This window comes from Seriola lalandi, unplaced genomic scaffold, assembly GCF_002814215.2.
Source record: "Seriola lalandi dorsalis isolate HSWRI2012SDOR001 ecotype SW California unplaced genomic scaffold, Sedor1 jcf7180002054851, whole genome shotgun sequence".
Lineage (NCBI taxonomy): Eukaryota > Metazoa > Chordata > Actinopteri > Carangiformes > Carangidae > Seriola > Seriola lalandi.
Genome location: NW_019525404.1, coordinates 467,354 through 484,122, shown reverse-complemented (window position 1 = coordinate 484,122; position 16,769 = coordinate 467,354). Strand labels below are relative to the sequence as shown.

Genomic DNA, 16,769 nt, shown 5'->3' with positions numbered 1-16,769 from the left:
TATATTTTGGATCTCAATCACTGTTGCAACCATTCTGACCTTTTTATTGCTAATATAATCTAATACAAAGACAGAACAATCAACACTGTACCGACAACCAGATATTTGTATTTTGTCTCATTCTGATTTTTAATGATCTTGTTTTCAGACTTCAGAATACTTTATAATTAGGCAGAGATATGCAGAGGTGCTTCTCCTTAACACTTGCTCTGAATCCTTAGGTGACCTGTTCCTTTGATTCTTCAGTCAGTAAAGACTTCAGTCGTTTCTAAACGGTGTAACATCCTCTCCACTGAGGAAAACAGCTGTGTTGGCATTTAGTTTAGCAAAAGTGGATGCAGCGAACCACGTCTAAAACCAAAATTAACCACAAATAGGTACATTACTGTACGGCCGATAATGAACAGCTGCATTTCAGAGGATTTATTGTAGAATGAGGGCAGCTTTTGTACATACGTACTGTGGCGGTACTTAAAATAACCTCCTAGCCAACACAAGTAATGAGCAGTTACAAATATCAGCCTCTCAAAAAGTAGGGCATTTTTCTTTCTGTCTTCTTCTCTTCCTTCCTTCTCAGTACTCCCTCCTCTTTCTCTCAGCATACTGAGGAGAGTCAAAGCATCTGCATGAATCATTTAAGCAAAAAAGGTGAAAGTGAATCACAGGTGATCCTGCAGGAAGCTCTTATCAGTGCTTGTAAGTGAAAAGGCCGCACAGAGGATGAAACACATGTGAAGCCACAAATTTGCATTCAGATTACATAAGATGAAAACAGTGTGATTCTGTCTTGCAGTCTTAAATGGGACAGAGACACAACTGGCATACATTACAGGCTGCTAATGAGCCAGTTTAAAGCAGTAACCTGATAATAATGTTTTGTCAGCATTAAATCAATAGCATGACGAGGGATATGACTCGATACCAATCACGAGAAGCTCACAATAACTGTAGCAACTGCTAATTAATGATTTCTGCGTGTGCATCCAGAATGCAAAGTAGCATCAGAGAGTAAATATAAAACTCAACTCAATAATCAGAGGAAGAAACAAACCAATTCTTATCGCTCTGCTCCTGGTGTTTCCTAAAGTGCAAAGTATGAAGTATGAACAGGCTTATCATGTCTCTCAGAGTGTAACGTATCATGTCCTGATTGTACTGTTCTCATTCAGCTGTGGTTTACATTTACATTCGAAGCCTCTTACACTGGTTTTCTATGTTGTTTGGAAAAGAATGGGAACCAAAACAAAAGTGATTTAGAAATTTTAAGAGGATCGCTTTATTACATTTTATTTATTACTGTTATGAATAGAAAACATAAAATTAATGATGATTACAGAGAAAAAAAAAAAAAAAAAGGCAAACTGTAACTGAGGTATTTTGGTGCAAAAGTGACGCATGTAGACTAATGATTGTTGTATAAATATCTGGTGAGGTCAATATCAATAAATTACTAAATTGTTGCACACTTGCGATTATGACCTTTACCACAACTAGTGGCAAAAATATCTTAATATTTGATGAATAGCTATTCATAACTCGAGACAACAGAAGGTGTGTGTGTGTGTGTGTGCGTGTGTGTGTGAGTGTGTCGTGCCATCAATGATTCAACGCAACAGAGAAGGCCTGACGGGTTGTGTGTTACATCACGTTAGGAAAGACGTTCACATACCAACTGGGGACGAAAGCTGTGATAGTCAGTGAGTATCATGGCGCGGTCATACGTCTGAAATCTCCAGCAGTCACACCTCATGCGGAGAAACGTCCTACCTGCATCTCAGCGCCGATGAGAGCCGATCTACTCTGTCACACTATCACGGTTTCAAACACTGTAGTACATATGAATATCTTAATGTGGATGTCAGTGTGTGATAAAGCATGTAGGATGAGGAGTCGCACTATTCTCAATATGAAGCAAACTACATGAAGTCGATCTGTTACTGTGTGACGACGGTAGGGCCGCAACTAACATGTTCTTTATCAATTAATCGATTGATAGTGATTTCAAACAGGGAAAGGCAGCAAACCCTCACCTGTGAGAAGATGGAATCGGCGAATGTTCAGCAATTCATAAACGTAACGTAGATGTGACGTAAACGATTCACAAAGTTGACTACTTTACTGTTGATCAACTAATGCAGTCATACTAAGCTGATAATTGTTTTAGCACTTTAGCATTGTTGTATAAATCTAAGCTGATGTTTTAGTAAACCTAATGTACTGCAATAACTATAGTACAGTACACGACGGTATATTGAAATAACTACAGTATAATGTCCTGATTTTGAATTTCAACCACTGAGGGAAAGGCAAAAATGATATAGTGCCACGAGTCGAACAGGCTGTAACCATGGTGCTTCCACTGTTTTCATTGTTTTTCTGAGGTACTGTAACTGCAACTGCCGCTCTGACAAACATTTATACAGGGGACTGAGAACTTGTACCCCAAAGGCCAGGGGCAGCCAGCACAGCAGATGGTAGTTAAAAGCTTTGGTGCTCCAGGGGTTCTGTTATACTTTCACATAACTGACAGATTGTGTTTTACTACAGCAGCTCTCACTAGGTAAGAAAGATGAGGTGCACCATCTTCATTTGACAGCCAAGGAGAGTCACAAAGTCTCCAGCTGGACCAGAAAACCTGCTTTCTTTTCAAATAAACAGACTGTCAGACATTTCACAGCTCCCTCAACAGCTGACCTTCAACTATTGCTACCACTCTCTAAAGAACACTGTAGACAGTATATAAGAAGGACAATTCCTCATTATACCACATGTAATACAGCAAATAAGATCTTTGAAAATCCTCTCTTTACTTCCTGATGGTTAAGAGTACCAGATCATCAAGCTCTATCATAAAGCTCCTTACGGCACGGTGGTATTTTGAATTTGGATTTTAGACTCAAGGTATTCAATGTCTGAGAAGGCGTGAAATCGTCTGTAAATGTGGAACAGGAGCAAGGCGCTGACTTACCCTGTGCTGGGGGAGGAGCGTCGGTCTGACACCTGGTACATGCCTCTTGTGCTCCCAGAGAGGCTGGAGTTTCTCTGGAGAGAGACACAAAGATGCAGATTGGAGGCTAAGAAAGGAAAGTGTTATTAAAATGATTCAGCGCTTCGAGCTTCCTTAGACGTGCCCCTGGCTCTAACATCATTTACATAGAGATATGGCTGTTGCGTGAGATTACAGTATTCCTCGCTAAACCTATTTAAAACCCATTCCAAAATGAATGGGTGACGACCTTGATGCTGTGCCTGTGCCATTGATTTTGTTTACTAATTGTAATCTACAGCGTGTGGGAGTTTGAGAAAAATGCGAACATTTGTGGTTTAAAATACTCAAAAACACAATAAAGACAACAAACTCTAACGTATGCACACAATACTGTTCATGTCATTATCAAACAGTTGTCACACTAAGTTAAAACTGCTATAAAAATGAAGACTGCTTGATAAATCCCCACTGGAAAAGGAATAAAATCAAACAGTAGCTTATTTTACAGGCATAAACAGTTGTAAACAGGCCGTGACAATATAAAGATAGGATTGAAATCGTCTCGTAATTAAAGACATTTCTATATGGTTTGTGGTGTGGTTTCATCTACCTTCATCTTACAGGTTTGAGCATATACAGTACGGCTGTACGGTTAAAACATCTGAGTAAATGATGACATAAAAAAGGGTTTCATGAAATGTTCAAAATGGAAATGGGATTTTGGCCCTATGTTGACACTGGAGGTAAACTAAGGGCAGTCACCACAAAGTTACCTTATCATGAGCTTTAGTATTGTTCAACAGTGATATTTTGACCTGGTGCTGGACGAATATCATTTCAAATCACCATGAATAACCATGAACAAATCTGATGCAAATGCTATCATTACTGTACACGTCAATATCATGTGTCAAGTTGAAGATGACTGGATCATGATGGATCATGAATATCAATGAAAATACATCACGGCAGTCTGGCCTGTAATAGTCAGGATATCTCATTCTTGACACACACTGGGCTGACCGACATCTTAACATCCTTAAACCCTAACTCTAGCAACACAAAGACTCTCAGCATCTTTCCTACTACCAAACAAAATGTGGCTGTAGCTCTGAAAGCAGGTGTAAATTTTTAAGTGTATCTGGTAGTGGGTGTGCAATCTGACTCTCACTCATTCTGTTAGCCTGAGAGCAAAATCCTCCCAGTCACTCTTTCACACACCACTCAAAGCCGCCTGTGCATTGAAGTATGCTGTGTGTATAGTGTTTGTACGTACTTGTGTGTGTGCCCGCGTGTGTGTGAGTGTGTGTGTGTGTGTGTGTGTGTGTGAAGCAGTGCCAGGTGGAACTCTGTGTACCAGACTGGCAACGTGCCACAGAGGGAAAATGTGCAGAAACACAGTCACTGTCACTCCCTCTCTCTCCCTCTCCTTTTCTCTGCTTTACTCACGCAGCTTGTTTCTGGCTCAGGGCCAGTGGAAATGGATCATGGAGGAAACAGGCAAACACACCATCCGTGGCTCTCATTCCTGGCCAGTCTGCAGTGAAGGCAGAGCAGGGACAAATCTCCCAGAAATAGATGAGGTAAAACAAGCTCCAGTCTTGTGAATTAAGTTTAAGGTCTTATTCTTTGCTATTTCTGCTTCTTGTTCTCTCCTCGTTACAGAACCAAAAGGTTCATCAAACACTACAGTACATTGCTTTCTTTCAAGAAATGCACTAGATTCATCTTGGATTGAACTACAGAGCGAGCAGGAAACAAGTCACCCATCCCCTCTCTCACTGTCAGTCCTAAAACGCCACTGCGGCTCTAAAACCCGTCCCTCAGGAGGTGCGGGCGACCTTGCTGATGCCGTGACAGAGAGATGGAGAGTCGGGTTGTGAAGGTGTGTGGGCGACATCTCTGGGCTTCCCGTGACCGTGTAACGGAGTGCCAACCAGTGTGTGACTCCACACTTGTACTTGTCATGTTGATTATTCACAGTCCTACGACGGTGCACAAGCACAGAGACGTGAAACTGACTGACGTTTAAATCCAAAGAGATCAGGTCTAAATTTAGGCAGCATTTCAGGTCAGTCACAGGTCACATGACATTCTAACATAGCTCAAAGGGGAAAAAGTGCATTTCTTTATTATCCTAAGACGTATTCTGGGGTCCAATTCTTGTTTCCTTGTAAGATGGCATTAAACAATATCAGGCATCTTTGCAACAGGCTACTATCAGCATTACAAAAGAGGCATCACTTACATTACTCACTGCACTGTGTAACTGTATGAAGAATATCTTTGCACTCAGTGATAGTGATCTGAGGAGAATATTTTGTACCATGGATCGCTCAAATAATAAGCGAAAATGAAACAGCAAATCTGTACCACATTACTTCTGATTCAAAATCATGTTGAAACCTTCAGCAAGAGCAAGAGCTGGTTTCCATGGCAGCACACACATTTGTGCAATGTGAAACAGGTCACTTCTTTTTTTCAAGAGGTGTTGGATAATAACTTGATTAAGTGACATTTTTTAAGTACAGAAAATGTCTGCTTTTACTTTACTTTTTTTTTTTTTTTTTTTGGTAATCATCGTGTAATAAGGCAAAGCAGAGGAGAAAAGTGCCACAGTGGAAGCTGTGCTGTGCCTGGAGGCAAAGAGCTGATCTCCGGTTTCCGGAGCAAGAGGCAGCTTTTTATGTGAGTACACTCTCTGGTCAGGATGTCGTCTGCTACAGAGCCTAGCTATTTCCACTGTTTTGATGCTGAAGGCTGAACAGACCTGTTCACCTTGCAGACATAAGTCCCAATCTTATACTCCTATGGTGGGTGAGCAAAGCTTACAGAACCAAACGCTGTAGATATACACTTCATGGTCAGAACTGGATATGTATTTATCAAACAGCCAAAAATCAAATTGTGGACTTAAGGGAAATATTCAAGTAAAAACCCCTCACTTTCACTCCTATTTTCATAGTCAGGAATTAAAGATATTTATCAAACTTCTTGTGACTTAATGTTCTTAAACCTAAGTGTCCAAGAGATCTCTAAAGTTGGTAAAGAGTAGATCCTTTATGGCAATGATGACTGATATGTTAGTTGAAGCAATATGAATAACTAAGTTTTGTTATATTTTATCATATAATTCATATTGTATTATGTATATTTGATTTGGGTTTGGACATTTGATAGGATGTGACACAATATTTCCTTTGATGTCATTTGGCAAATAAAAAGTATAAAGCTTACATTACTTTTGTTTGCAATCTCTTTAAATGCATCTTCATTATCTGCATTTGCCATTGTGGTACTAAATCCTCCCTTTCTTTACTGTACAATACAATACATACAATTCTTTATACATATTATATTATATTTCAAGTCACTGTTGCATTAAAGGTCATAAAAAAACAACTTTGCACAGTTTAATTAAAGCCATGCTAATACAGGTAATTACTGGCTGATTACTGTTCAACAAATGAGCTAAATGACTTACACGCACGTTCACAACACATTTAACACACGCGCACACACACACACACACACACACACACACACACACACACACACACACACACACACACATACTCATCATCTTCTTCTCTACCAACAAATCTTCAGCTTGTAGGTGAAATGAAACACACATTCACTGTGAGTGAGTCTTATTCCATTTTCTGTCTCCGCTCACCCACGAATTCATGCTTTTTTCTTGTGGTGAGGTTTTGATCTGACACCAGTTTATTGAACTTCACCTGCTGATGTTTGAAGAAATGGGTGGTTACTGCCTCTTTAGCTTTTTAAAGAAGAGTAGACTTGTTGTCTCAGGCATCATAAAGTCCATTATGGGGCTGACCTGTGGTGCATTACAGGGACGTTACTCTCTATAATCAATGCTTATACACTATTTAAAAGCAAAAAGCTGCTCTGTCAAGTAAAAGCGGTGTCTGTCAGAAAGCAGGAAGAAGCACTCTGTGGAATCGTTAAGTGGAGTCTTGGGTTGTAAAAAACACCTATTTATAAAAGAATCACAGTGCTATGAAATAAAATTGAGTTATTCTGATCCACAAGTCAGTCGTCTGATTTATTATGACAATTAAAAAAATGTCACAAAATTAAATGTCAAACAGCTTGTGATTTAAAAAGAACATTTTTATGTCTTTTTCTGTTTTATCATGCAGTTAAATGTGATCAGGATCAGTTCAGCATTTTAAATATATATGCATGTTAGCTGACGTCGTTATGTATGGCTGACAAGAACCTGCATTACGTTTTGTTGTCCTGCCTGTTTGGAACTATCTTTTAATATTATCAATAAAATCAAGTCAGATCCAGACATGAAATATACAACTTCAAAGATCCTCACCTGGCGTCCATTGCCCTTTGAGGCCTGGAGGCTACAGCGCCCCAGGCTGCCGTTTGGCGTGGTGCCGCAGCTGCTGATGATCTGTAGCTGTTTTTCTGCACGGTCGGCTCGGTCCAGCAGCTCCTCTATGAACTGCTGCAGACGAACCTTGGCATTGGCTTCCCGCGCCGCTGTCTCCTGAAGGAACTGGTCGATCTGAGCGACCTCCCTGCGGTCACAGGAGGGAAGAGCAGTATTACTGCCAAGTTCAAGGGTATATTGTCTTATAGTTGACTGGTAAATCTGTGCCATCAAGGGCAAACTGTACTTGTGGCAAAAATGTACATGTTCACCTCAGATAGATTTGTATTGAGCAAATGGTCCATATGTGACTGCAGGACACTCTCTCTCCTCCACATTTTGTCAAAACCTCTCTTATATACACACCAGCTGCTGTCCTGCCCTTTACACACACCGAGGATTGGTGGCAGAGAGAAATACACAATCCAAACACAAAGGGAGTGAGAGAGAGAGGAAAAAGAGAGAGCGAGTGAGAGAGCAGAGAAATGGATGGTGAAAGAGCAGCGGGATATTTAGACCGCAGGCGGGGGGGGGGGCAAGTTCTCGTCATTTTAAGGGACAGTGTGTTACCCAGATACAGAGGCAAACAAACCAGCTCTGTTCAGAGAGAGTTAGCAGTTGTCTGCAGCCTGCTCGCCACATATTTCTAGCTTTCCCTGCAGTGATTCTATTCATGTCATCTGAAAAAACAATGTGTGACTGAATAATCGTGCATGCAAATGGTCTGATGATAAAAATTCCTGAATGTTCACGTTATCAGTCAGATCACATTAGCTTAATAACTTTAAGCTTGGATTATCAATTATATAAGCAGCCCCAAATGCCCAGTGCCGATGAGCCGTCTCTGCATTGATGGAAGATGGCCTTGACTTGGCGTCAAAGTTCAAGTTCAAATCAGCCAAAAGGAACAAGTTAAAACCACCCCCAAAAATAATGGAAAATGGAAAATGTTCTTTCATAGTGACAGCTGCCACAATGAAAAGGCACAGACGTGCAAAGAGATGCAGAAAAACCTGAAACACCTGACTAATATCCTCTCTGTAAACATGCAGTTCTGTTCATCTCTTTAAGCTTCAACGGCAGATTTTTTTTTTGGCCACTTAGCGGCAGTGCAAACAAGCTGTGAAACGCAACACTGATATATTATCTTTTAAGTTGATGGCAAACGTGTTAGCTAACACTTGCTTATTTACATATGCAACATTAATTAAATGTAATTAATTTACAGCGTTTCTGGGAAAGTCTTATAAACACTCTGTTTTAGCTCTGCTTTTGGTCTTTAACCAAAATATCTGGATCTTTAGCTGCTAAATGTTCCACTATGTTCACCAGCTAGTCACTAACTGTGTCAGTCTGCCTCTTGGTGCTGAGCAGGTGGTGTGCAGTGGGTTTTTTAGAGCTGTTTCACTGTAAACGGCTAACCTCCTGCAGCAGAAAGTGGCACAAAGAGAACAGTGAGAGTGAACCAAAACAGTACAGTTGCGGCCGGACAGCTAAACAATGAAAAGCTCCGCAGAGGGGAACTGCAGATTCAAGTGATAAATCTCTGTCTGTTCATCACTACAAGTGACTCCTTTCATAATGTCACATTGTTGTCACATTACCATTTAGACATGGCTATCATAAAAATATTGTATGCTTTTCATAAGTGTTGCAACTAACAATACATGTTTATTATACATAAGTCTGTATGGATTAATCCATTAATGATTTAGCCAAGAAAATGTCCATCATTATCTTGGGAGTCCAAAGCGACATCTTCAATTACTTCAACAGCCCTATATCCAAAGATATCCAATATATTTTTGATTATAGTATAAAACAGGGAAATACAGCAAACAAACAACAAACAACTGATCAAACATCCAAATTGTTGTTGCTTTTTTCTGTATATATCTACTATTAAACTAACTGCCTAATTGTTTCAGCGTTAGTTTTCACTTCCAGACAAACCCTCTCATATCCAAATATCTTCCCACCACCCACCCAAAATCTCACATCCCGTCTTCTACAGAGCTTTTTCTTCGCTTTCCACGCCTGTTAATGTGGAACAGCCTCCATGTGGGACTTCTACAATTCCCAGAAGCTGCAGCCGTCCTCAAGTCTGTTTTTTTTTTTCTTTATGTATCTCTGTTTGTGTCCTTATAAACAGCCTGTGCCTCTGCTGTCTAAACAATGCAGTCAGGAGAGCTGAACAAGGAGATTTAGTCAGCTGACCTTGACAAAGATACAGGAACCATTAAAGGGTTCAGACCATCACTGCAGACGGGGAATGGGAACATAAAATCTGTGTTTAAATTGGTTTGTGTTTCTTTTTTTTCTCCCTTTAAACATCCTCATCAAGTCATGAAATAAACCAAGCTGCTCGTGTTCTCTTACAAGCACTTGTTTTTAACAAACTGTATGAAGGAGGCTGATTGGAGGATGCTTTTATGCAACAACTACTGTAAAATATTCACCACTTAGAGCTGTTATACAATCCAGAGTTGTCAAAACAGTACCAACACGCAAAGCGAATGTTCTTGAAATGGGGACATTCTGGAGTAAAAATAGTTTGGCATCTGGCACAGTTAACTTTCCTTATCTTTAGGCACAGATTACAAAAATATGAGTCCGAAATTATTCTAGGTGTTTGACTGTAGGGGAGAAATGGAAGAGAAAGTGCTTTCACATCTGTGAGTAAATAATCAGTGAGTCAGTAAATAATATGACAACTTAGTGGCTATAACTTCTCATCTTCCCTTCTGTGATCAATCCTGGTTAGAGTTTCTCTCTTGGCAATTGTTCATAATGTGGTATAACATGATTTTTATCTACATTGGGCTCATTGAATCATATAAAATGGCATGTAAAGTGATTGAGGCAGGCCTATTACTGTATACTGTCTCCATTGTTATTGTTATGAAATGACTCGTTGTGGAAATTTACAGTGAAAACATGAAGATGTTTGTGTTTGAGATATGAAGCTCCTCTATCCATCTCATCCTCAGCAAACTGTAAGCTCTGCTCTCTGCTACTGGGAAAGGAAAAAGAAGTTTCAACATCCATCCGACACATCAGAAAGATTTCATCGACAGGGATCTCTCAGAGACGAACTGAAGACAGAAATAGGAGGAGGCAGGGTCTGGTTTCAGCCCCATGAGGATACAAAATGTCATTATCAATGGTACTAGAGCTCGCTTATCTGGAAGTTTTACAGAAAGTTTGACTTTCATTAAATCTGGGCTAAAAATGTTGTGCTCTCCACTGTCTTTGACTGAACCTTAAAGCAGCGTTAACTGATTCTTTGGCCCCTTGGGGACAATGAAAATAGCTGTGTACACAACACTGAAACAAAATACAGTATAAAGTTGTTCTGGTGAACTTTTGGTCTCCACCAAAACCTGAGGGGAATCTCTGGCTCCTTAGCTGCTAAATGCTCCACTGTGTTCATCAGCTAATTGGTAACCTTGTCTGTCTGTTGTTAGCATATAGTCAGTTCATCAGGGATTTTTCTCTGCCTGCTACTGCTGAGGCTACGCTAATGAGAGCAATGAGCATGAACCAAAACAGTAAAGTTGCAGGCTGTAAAACCAAAACAATGAGCTGAAAGATGCTAAAATCGAGTGATTTTTCTTTATGGGTTCATCACTTTGAGCGCCCCCTCTCACATTACACATCATTTAAATAATTGTGAAAACTAAAATATGGTAAATGGACTTGCGTACTTCCGTCAGTCGTACTGACCACTCAAAGCGCTTTACAATACTTGCCACATTCACCCATTCACTCACACGTTCATACATCACATTCATACACTGATGGAACAGCCATCAGGGTCAAAGTGGGGCTCAGTATCTTGCCCAAAGATACTTCAACACTTGAACCAGAGGAGCCGGGGATCAAACCATCAACCTTCTAATTAGTGGACGACCCGCTTTACCTCCTTGGCCACAGTCGCAATATAATGAAAATATGCAATATGCTTCCTGGCACAAGCTTTGAGACTCAAAAGCAAACCCTGCTCAGTTGCACGCCACCGACGTCCTCAGCCACAGCTTTATCTTTCAACAGCTATTACTAGCTTGAAGCTTCAGTGAGTAGACGTGCACTCACTTATTGATTGACAGCTGTGAGATCCCACCCCTGACCTTGGCTTTCTGTGATTGGCTAGAAGCAATCAGTCTGTGTCACAGAAGCCTTTGACAGCAGCTGTCCACATTAAGATATGTTTGGAGCATATTTCAAAAATAAATAAATAAATAAATAAAAGTTACACACTGTAGCTGCTATATGAAAGAAATATATTAGTGAAGCTTTAAGCACTCATTGTAATCCATAGAGAGCTGGCATCTTTTACTATCTAGTACTTATTTCTTTGATTTTACCTTTTTAATTGTAAATTTAGTTGTCCTCTCAATTTGTGTTTCAAAGTGTTTTTATAAGGCAATATATAAAGCATTTTGACTTGCCTCTGTGTATAAAATGCACAGTACAAATAAACTTGACTCACCTAAAGGAAAAGAGAGATTGGAGGATGCTCGAGCTATTGTGTAATATACACAGAAGAGTTTTTTATGAATCTCTATTTACTTACGAGTCAATATCAAAATCAACCCAGGATTGCATACATTAAAAATATGAACACTCCTCAGTCTAATCACAAAACAGTTCTTTAGGTATTTTTTGGTGGATTGCTGCAGTGATGAGGCCTGTAAGATCACTGCACTCATCAAAAAACACATAAGCAATATGCAGGAAGACAGATGCTGGATGTGGGAGCACTCATGTCAAAATAGCATAAATTAGTAAACTCCCTCCACAGATTATATCATTGATTCATCCTACTGTAAATAATGAATCTCATTAGGGTCCACAACAAATGACTCCAAGTATCATTTATTTTAGTTTAATAATTAGAGCTGTACCTAATGTGATGTATGACTGAGCAGCCTGAGGCTAAAGTTAGTCTCTCATTGTTCAAGTTAATAAACAGAGAAGAACATGACTGAGCATTGTTTTAGTTCAGCCTCAAGCACAGTAACATATAGCTTTCTGAGGACTTCTTGAAATAGTAGTGGTTGAGCTAATTGTGTGTGTAATCTAAGGTAGACTTTCATTGTTTATAAAATGTTGTGTGTAATTTCTCTCAATTAATTATTAAAGTATATTAGGTTTTTGTTGTTACTGGAGACGGCAACACGCTCTTAAGGGAGGAACATGTTGGAAGCAACACAGGAAAGCCTTTCTGTCTCTTTCCCTGTGTAAGGAAGAAGACCGCCTGGCTATTTAACCGCTCAACTAAAGGAACCTCAGTCCGCCTGGAAATCCTAATGGAGAAGAAAGGGAATCGGTGGAGACGGTGGAGGGTGGGCAGGGAAGGAAAGGGAAGAAAAACCTTCACCAGATCCCCAGAGACGTGCAAAGAGTAAGGGGTAAGACCAGAAATAAAGAGCAGAGGAGAATCAGAGGACTGAGGCTAATACAAACCCATGAGGAGGAGGGAGCGGGCACAAAGACTGTGAGAGAAAAACACACTGCAGAGGCTAAAGCAACAGACAGCAAACAGAAATCTGCAGTCATGTGGAAGCAGAAAGCAAGGGAGGTTTGACAGCGGAGGGGAGAGAAATGGGATGTGGCTGCTTCCTGTTGTCGATCCCAATTTCAACACACACATTCCAGCACGCACACACACACACACACTTTGCTCTCGCAGCGTGACTTGCTCCAACACCTCAGAAATAAAGCCTCAAGGTGACAAACATGCCAGCATGTGTACCCGGATGCTGGGGGAGCTGGAAAGGCAAACAGCCATCTTTTCTGGGTGATGAGCAAGCAGGTTGTTAGTCCGGGGCGTGATTCAGAGAAAATGACTCGGCGGAGGTTCCACGCCACGTCCTCATCACAACAATTCACGTTCGTGGGTGTTGGGGAACCACATACTTGTGAACCTTGTGTTCATGGTTTGCTGAAGGTGTCCCAGAGTTCATGACTCCTTTCTATCTTTGTTTCCATCTCACACGCACCCACACACAAACACACTGAACATCCAATCTGCCGTTATGTTGTTGAACAGCACACCACTTATATTTAGCTTCAGATAAGGACATAGATCTGGTAACAGCATAAAACTTAAACGAACAGTCTGACATTTTGGGGAAATGTAATCATTTTTTCTTTCTTGCTGAGAGGCTGAGCAGACTGACACCACTCACATATCTGCTGGAGCGAGAAGCTGGTTAGCTTAGTTTAGCATAAAGATTAGAAATAGTGGAAACAGCTAGCTTAGCGCTTTTCAAATGTAACAAAATCCACCTACCAGCACATCTAAAGCTTTCTAATTAACAGGTTGTGTCTCGCTTTTGTAATCTGTACTGCAGCGCATGTGTAAAATTGACAACTCAACGTTTAATGTAGGGTTATGTCGTGAGCAGAATAAACCACAGCAGGGACAGTGTTTAGCCATTAATTCCTTGCAGATATGAAATGCTTATTTTAGATCATAATAACTCAAGTCTGAAGCTTACCTTTACCTTCAGCTATAGTATCTCTTTCTTTTCTTTGATTCACAGGGTTTAGCAGATTATCAAACATTCTGTTTATAGTAAAAGATATGATATACTGCATGTTACCACACTGCATTATGGTCAAGAGAACAATTCAATTTCAAAGTGCTAAATCAACTCATAATATCAAGACCATCCAGGCCCATATTAGCTTATTTATTTTTCAGCAGTAAATTGTCCTTGGTTAAAAAAGAAAGAATTTTGGTAGATGTATGAATACTGAATATTTTTAACTGTCAAATATTGATATCGGCCTAAAAAATCTTGTATTGGTCCGTCTTTTCTTAAGAAACAATTTAAGTGAAGTTTCTTTTTCTCTCACATGATGCCTTTCTTCTTCTATGGGTGAATTTCTTTTCTTCTCCGTGCGTTCACAATTCTGACAACAACTTAACCCCCAAACATTTATTGCACATCCATCAAGATGCTTTACATGGATGGGATATAACCTCCATAAATTTTGTTTCATTTGATCTTTCCTTATTGAACTAAATATTATATGCAAAAGCTAAGCTCTGATGCAAGTAGTGCGCCTGATGCAAGTAGTGCGCATTTTAGTTTAAATGCATGTTAGTGGCCAAACTCAAACACTGGCTGTAGCTACTTTCTGGAATAAGGGCTATATTTTCCTGATATGCATTTAAAATCTGATGCGTTCTTGTCTCTTTAAGCACTTGGAAATAAAAAAAATAAAAAAAAATAAAAATGTATTCTTTTTTTTTTTTCATTAAATGAATGAAAACAATAAATGTCTCATTCTGCTCAAGTGATCAAAATAATGAATAGCTACGCCAGCCATGTTTGTTTTCCCTTCCACTTAACAACCATAACAAATAGTCAAGTATAGCAAAGACATCCAGTTATAACAGACATGATTAATAAGGCATGATCTTCTGAAAGATTCTGTTTAAATGATAATCACAATCACTGGTCAACCTACTTTCACAGTTGTCATCACCCCTGGCCATTAATTCAAAATGATGTCTCATTAATATCTAAGAGTAGCAATGATTGACTGAGAGGCCTGCGTGAGGAAGACGAGGATGTTGTATGAATAGGAGGTTTTTCCGGTTTAACAAAGGACAGCTGCTTGTGTGTCGCTCTGTTTTGACACCTGGATCAAATAGTGCTTTTTTTTTTGTGAGAAAAATTCAGTACACTTCATTGTGCCATCATGTCATGATGTCACATATTTATTATTATCACACACACACACACACACACACACACGCACACACACGCACACACACGCACACACACACACACACACACATAACACAACACATCACAACACAAAGAGAGGAAGCATGGGGAGCTGTCTAGAGAGTATGGTGACATGAGAGGAGATGTGAAACAGACAAGGATGAAAGGCTGAGAGAAAAGAGATGATGAAAGAGACGCAGGTTGAAATGTACTGTTTTCAAAGCCTCTCGGGAATAAAAATGCATGACTGGTTTCCCAAGAACCCACTAATCCGGGTCTTGGCTCAGATCAATCAGGGGGAAAATAAATATTTCATTATGGTTTGACCACTTTGCTCAAAATTTAAACAAAATGGGTGAGTCAACCAGTGATACAACATGATGATGATGATGAAGAGCACTGCAACATGCATGAAAGAAGGAAATGGATTCATTATGCGAAAAAAACGCCACCTGTACTCATTGTCTGAACTTCAAAAAAGAGAAATGAATGAATGAGAATGAATGTGTCCTCAAATGTTTGTTTGCAATGATGACGGCAATGTTTTGCAATGTAGGACTGCAAATGTTTAGAGCAGGGCTGCAGCTGATGATTATTTTCAATATCGATATCAGAAAATCGTGAAAAATGAGCATCATAAGTTCCCAGAGCCCACAGTGTCACCTTCCAATTGCACATTTTTCCTGATCAACAGTCTAAAACTCAGAGATATTTACTTTTTAAAAATATGAAAATAATATCACATTTGAGAGCCTGAAACCTGGACATGTTGGGCATTTTATGCTTGAAAAATTACTCAAATGCTGAATCAACGCTCATAATTGTTGGCTAAACATTTCAATAGCTTAAACTATTTTAACACATATATGCATTTCAACTTGTAGACACCAGCAGCACTCGCTCAGCTCTATGACAGCCTGACAGCTCAAAACAAAAGACAAGAAAATGACAACAGTGTAGTCTCAATATCAGGTTTCATGTGAAGAACAGCAACACACACCTACTGATGCTGAACCCCAGTCACTACAGTCCATCTGCTAACAGTGAAACATGCAGTGGACACTTTAACCTCTCATATCAGTCTTAACATAATGAAACAGAAGAGAGACGTGTCTAGTGAAACAGCGCTTGCATCATCCATCCTGTTTTTATTTTCCTCTGGATGCATCCCACCTCAAGGACACATATGTCAGTTTCTTCTATCTAATGATAGTCATGAACAGCTCCCCGCCCGTGAACCGTGCTCTGACTGAGGTTTTACATCCACTGGATCATCCATACACTACAATCTGGGTCATGTAATGGCACGCAGAACCCTTTGTTGTTATAAGCCACTATATACTGTTGGTGTAACTCTGAATGCAGAGCCTATTCATGTAAATTTGAGCATAATTCTCTGTAAACTGGGTCTATAAAAGCTCTTCATTGTACATATAGCCTTAATATAACTGCAGACATCCAATCCTTAAAAATAAACTTGGTGAGTAGTAACAGTCACTGCCAATTGAAAATTGTGCAGAATTCTATGAAACACTTGTTAATAAACATATTTCTAATACAGAAAAGTCAGCATAATCCATTCTTTGCATGAATTTTTCATAGTGTGAACGTGTTTGGCATC

General features: G+C 39.7%; 1 protein-coding gene across 1 annotated transcript in view; it reads right to left on the bottom strand.

Annotated features, from left to right (window-relative positions):
* Positions 1-16,769, bottom strand: part of fbxo41 (F-box protein 41) — a 47,735-nt gene that overhangs the window by 11,761 nt on the left and 19,205 nt on the right. The window contains exons 4-5 of the mRNA XM_023427133.2: positions 7,341-7,548; positions 2,969-3,042 (exon numbers count right to left, since the gene is read on the bottom strand). Of these exons, the coding sequence (XP_023282901.1) occupies positions 2,969-3,042; positions 7,341-7,548 (282 nt within the window). The remainder of the gene's footprint in view (positions 1-2,968; positions 3,043-7,340; positions 7,549-16,769) is intronic.